The sequence below is a fragment of the Neolamprologus brichardi genome, chromosome 22 (genome assembly GCF_056152115.1).
Source record: "Neolamprologus brichardi isolate AB-2024 chromosome 22, ASM5615211v1, whole genome shotgun sequence".
NCBI lineage: Eukaryota > Metazoa > Chordata > Actinopteri > Cichliformes > Cichlidae > Neolamprologus > Neolamprologus brichardi.
The window spans coordinates 15,975,301-15,980,555 of record NC_142124.1 but is presented as its reverse complement, the minus strand read 5'-3'; the positions used below and the strand labels follow the sequence as shown (position 1 = coordinate 15,980,555).

Sequence of the window (5,255 nt, the reverse complement as noted above, 5' to 3'; positions counted from 1 at the left end):
TGTTGAACACCAAAGTTGCTTTAAAGAGCCAACTGTCTGCAATTGGTCATGCACCTAGTCCCCATCTTTGAAAGCAAGTACACTGCACATGGTTGCAAACATTGTTGTCATGCTGCATTGTTCAACTGCCGTCTTCCACAGAATGACTGTAACACTACTACTGCATTATTCCTTACTTCAACACTTTTCTTCATTAGTAAAACAGGCTGTTACTTTTATTAAGCTAACCTGTTACATGTTAAAGAGACACGTGTGTGAGTGGTGGCAAGACAGTAAATTAGCATATTTTCGTATCTTTGAAAAAAGTTTATTTTTTTAAAATACTAAATTTATATTTTCACTGAAACGTGAATGTTAGTATGCTGTGAGTTTGGGCCTCATCTGGTTTTAAAGATAAAACAATAGTGCCATCTAGTGGCGTACTCCAGTGTCAGACTGCTTTATGACCACTAATCACATATATTCATTTTTATCCTTCTTTCGAGAGAGTGAGGAAGTGAGACACAGAAATCAGCCATATTTGACAGGTGAACTGAAAAACAACAGAGCAAATTTCTCCTGGGATATACACATTTCACCCAGAAACAAATCACAAAATGTGCAAAAATGGCCAAGATGATCGGCCTACAAATTCCCCCACACTACAGTCAGTAGTGTGTCAGTTTTTGAGTATAGGATGTGCTGGGAAAACAAGCCTGCTCCTGCTCCCATCACCTTACAAGATCTGCCATGTGTGATTTCTTTGCATGTGTGGAATGGATGGGTTGGTACTGACATCTGGTGTAAATCTCATATTTAGAAATATATTAGAAAAACCTAGAAAACTGGTGATGTGCTCAATATTTCGTTTCCCCGCCTCATCATTTGGACCACTTGAGTGAAGAGCAAACACACAATACAAACTCACGAGTTTAAGATTAAGATGGATTTTATTTTTTATTTGTATTCAAACACATGACTCGCACAGTGTAAAACCAACACAATCACAATTTTGACGAACTGTTCCAAATACATGTACACATAAGATTTAAACTATTGTATAGTGTTTTAAGAAATAGTACAAGCAACTGGAAGATGCAAGTGAAAAGAAATTGGACAAGACACTAGAAAGAGCCATTCTTAGAGCAATTACCGTGTGATTGCTGAAAGCTGTTGCAGGTGGCGGTTTTACATGGTAAAAAAGGGCAAGAGTTGCTTGACTTTTTAAGCGTGGAATTACATCTCAACCCTTTAGTATATGAGAGTGTAGTTGCATATACAGCTGAGCAGTTTTCATTTTAGTAGATTGAGCAATCAACCTGGCAAAGCAATGTAGGCAGCGGAAGGATCTCTTCCCTTTTTGCCTTAATTACATAGTGATAGTTACATGACAGGAAAGTGGGGAGACAGTACACAGGTTACAGGCTGCAAATGGCCTGGTGGCGGAAGCCGGGAAGGACCCAGCCCCCACACATGGGGCGTGCACTCTACCAGGACCTCTTTTAATTAGATTTATACTGAATTAGTGAATACATTTTTACAAAGTGTTACAGACTACAGCACAAAGCTTCATGCAGACACAAAAGCTTCGCTGCAGCTTTAGTATCACAGCATATCTCAAATATATATCTTGCACAATCTTAGATGGGAAACCTTCGTATTGCACACTGAAACCTCGGAAAGCATCCATCCTTGTTCCACCGTGTTTCATAAAGGTGTAAGTGTTTCTGTGACCTTACAGCGTGGAGGTTACAGTTGGCAGTGTTGACAGAGGAACGTATCTCCTCGTGTCAGTTTGGGACGTGTGGCTGAAAATGCTGTTGACTGGAATACCCAGCTGGCCTGCTTGCCCTGACCCCGCCTCAGAATTTACACCATAGGGCACCTTGGACGTAATGGCTAAACTTAATTTGAAAAGCACATTAAGGAGAGCCACACGGTACTCTTTTCTAACCAGGCAGTAGATGATGGGGTTGAAGCAGCTGCTGGTGAAAGCCAGACAGTTGGCCAGAGGGAAAAAGTACGCTTGAGCCGAGTAGAACGAGGGGCTGATATCAACCACGTCAAAATGAATCAGGGCTCTCCAAACCGTGAGGATGTTGTATGGGAACCAGCAGGCCCAGAAGGAAAACACCACCACTGCCACTGACTTTGAAATATCAGTCTTTCGCCGAGTGTTGCTGCCTTTCAGTTTATGCCGACAGAGGAAGCGCATCAGAAGCAGGTAGGAGAGGATGATAATGGTGTAGGGCAGCAGAAATCCCAGCACAACTCGCAGGAGGTGGTTTACTTCAAGCCATGTTGTAACAGGGAAACGGAGCAGGCATATTGTGTCGTTGCCAAGGCCCACATTTTTCAGTTCCGCAAACACGGCTCGGGGTACGGCCAAAATGAGCGCTCCGGCCCAAATAAAAGCTGTGGCCAGCGGGAAAGTCCAGGATCTGCTGCAGAAGGAAGCGCCTGGTTTGAGAGCAGTTGCCACATAGCAGTAACGAGTCAAACTCATAGCTGTGAGGAAAAAGCAACTAGCAAACACATTCAGCCCAGTGAATAGGGACACGGCCTTACATGTGCCCAAGCCAAAGGGCCAGCTATAGTCCAGCGCAGTATCAACAGCCCAAAATGGTAACGCCAGCGAAAACATTAGCTGAGCCACAGCTAAGTTAAAAACAAAGAAATTGATATTGCCTGTGGTGATGGTGTGAGTAGAGTAGAGGAGGAACATTACTAACAAGTTCCCCAGTATTCCAGCTGTAGCCACAATAAAGTAGACCACAGAGATGACAATCCTTAGCCAGTGGGGAGGATTAGGAAACTCCAGCCAGTTGTAAATACTCATATTTTGAAAAATCAGCTCAGAGTTGTTACAGAATGTGCCTGAACCGCAACTGCTCATGATGCTTTTGTAGAGCTCAAGTCTGTGCAAGTCAATGTTTGACATTTTGTCAAAGGGAAGGTGAAGTTTGTCCTGACGATGGCGAGATGTGTCCGCTTGTCCTCTTTTTAACTACAATAAATTAAAAATGTAAGTCTTGGCAGTCTGTTTATTAGATGACAATCATCTGTCCCTGCAAGGAAAGAGGAAGTTATTACTGCATAATAGGCGCTGGAGTTTATGAGCAAATAAGTAGATTAGCTCTGTCAGATAAACAAATTACACTTAAGTGTTAGCCACAGAGTTCAGAAAAGCCCCAGAATTAGTTTGTAATGGCGCAGTTATTCTTGTATGAAATAAAAGTTATTTTTGACAACAGCCAAATAGATTCACATTGCTTATGTTCCCGATAAGTGCTCGATTTATTAGTAAATCACTTATCAGTTATCTTGGAGATAACAGATGTGTTGCAAGTGTTGCTTGATGAAGACATATTCCTTTTGAATTTTACAAATTTTAAGCTGCAGCATGAGATGACCTCAATATGTGAATAATACTGGGACCCTGAGACGGTCAAAGCCAGAAAAGCCCCTTGGATGAACAAGGATTTCTTTTTAAACAAAAATAAGTTCTTATTTTTTTAATAAAATTTCTTTTCAACTTTTCAAGTGCAGTAATTTATTTCATGTGTGTAACAGATCAACAGATCTCCTGGAGACCTGTTATTTGTGAGCAAAAAGGAAAAAATTCTTTCAAACATAAGAATCAAAATGTTTTTTACATTAAAATACACTCCTGGATTTAATTTTTTGTTGTTGTTTAGTTTTAGAATGAATTTCTTATAGCTTTAGAGGAATTAATTGTTCGAGTACTTTAATTACATAGACATATATACGAGTACATCATCATCTAAAAACATTTTCACTTGAAAAATCATGGCATCAACCTTCAGAGGTAAACTGTCTCGCATGCACAGGGTTTTTTCCAAGTTCAGAAAAGTATGTTCTGTGTAGCGTGATTTCACACTAATCTACAGGCTGTAGCATGTGGTCTGTGTTGGCAAACATTACAAAGCATCGCTATCAGTGTTATACGGGGTAAAATAAATATTTTCACATTTGCATTTAAACATTTTAAAAACGTAAGTTTATTTTTTTTAAGTTTTCTTGATAACCAGAACATTTTTTCACCACAGGCGGCTTTAAAAACAAAAACAAAAACGTCTGCCATCTTTTAAACTGTCCCTTTTACAAGCTGCGGGGCGAACACAACATGTTTCTATGCTTTTTAAAACATTATCCTTTTTTTGTAATATGTGTATTGCTACACGACATCTCTTCATTCTCCTCTTTCCATTTTTTGTCTGCCAACACCTGATTTCCAATCTTTCTATGTGTTTCATTCGATCTAATATGTTATATCAGGGTAGATAATCATATTGGTAAATAGACTATAGTGTGAAGAATTAATGAAACTGTTCGCTGTATATATACAAAAAAATATTTTACTTACATTATAATCAACTTGGATTTGTTTTTTGTCGATTAAAATATGATTATTGAACTGTGAATTTTAGTTGTTACAGTTTCTGTCGCTCTCTTGGCTAAATCTGTTTTTAAAAATAAACTTTTAATGTCAGTGAGACTTTTGATGGATACATAAATAATATCTAACAACCACTTTGTCCAGAAAAAGCTTTCAATTTTTGATAGAAATGGTCCTTCTTGCTCAAAATGACACGATATAATTCATAAGAGATTTGTTTGAAAGATTTTCGTTCGATCAAGCGTTTAATTTCATTAAGTTTTGGGGGAAATGCCGGGAAATACTTTTTGGCACAACACTGGAACGTTGTCAAGTCAAAAACGAGGAAACGTTAGTTACCTTACCGATAACTAACGTTTAACAGTGTGACTGTAGCTTCGGTCTTTCTCCACGAGCGTTGGTTTCACATGTGAACATAGCCGAAGCCACAGCACAGCCATCCTTTAACGTGTGTGAACGGGGATTTGTAATCAGCTGGCTGATGTGAGTAAGCAGGAGAGAAGCAGACAGATGTAACGCGTTTCCCTGTTCTTGTGAGGAGTTTACTTTTAAATAAAAGTTATAAACACTGGCACAGTGCCAAGCTTACATTTATATCTAAACTTAACCTTATCCCTAGCCCTAACCATAACCTTTTTCCTGACTTTAACCAGGACTTTAATAATGTTAAATAGCGTGTTTCTAAGCGATTTGAAAAAAAAGGAGCGAACATGTGTAGATTGAGTCCATACGGTTCTCACATTTACTCATTTTTCCGAGGTCGTCGTTTAGGAACATGGTGTGTAGCCGAAAACGTAATATGTTGACGATTTGTCACCTAGCGTAAAATGTTACGCTTTGGGAGTGAGAACGTGTT

At 39.2% G+C, this 5,255-nt stretch overlaps 1 protein-coding gene across 1 annotated transcript; it reads right to left on the bottom strand.

Moving 5' to 3' along the window:
• Positions 1 to 1,714: 1,714 nt before the first annotated feature.
• LOC102796855 (relaxin-3 receptor 1-like) lies at positions 1,715 to 2,920 on the bottom strand. Its single transcript, XM_006788099.2, has one exon. The coding sequence runs from the start codon at positions 2,918 to 2,920 to the stop codon at positions 1,715 to 1,717; it is 1,206 nt and encodes a 401-aa protein (XP_006788162.2).
• Positions 2,921 to 5,255: the final 2,335 nt, after the last annotated feature.

Coding starts and splice junctions, on each gene's coding strand:
- LOC102796855 (XM_006788099.2), bottom strand. CDS start 2,920: ATGTCAAACATTGACTTGCACAGACTTGAGCTCTACAAAAGCATCATG.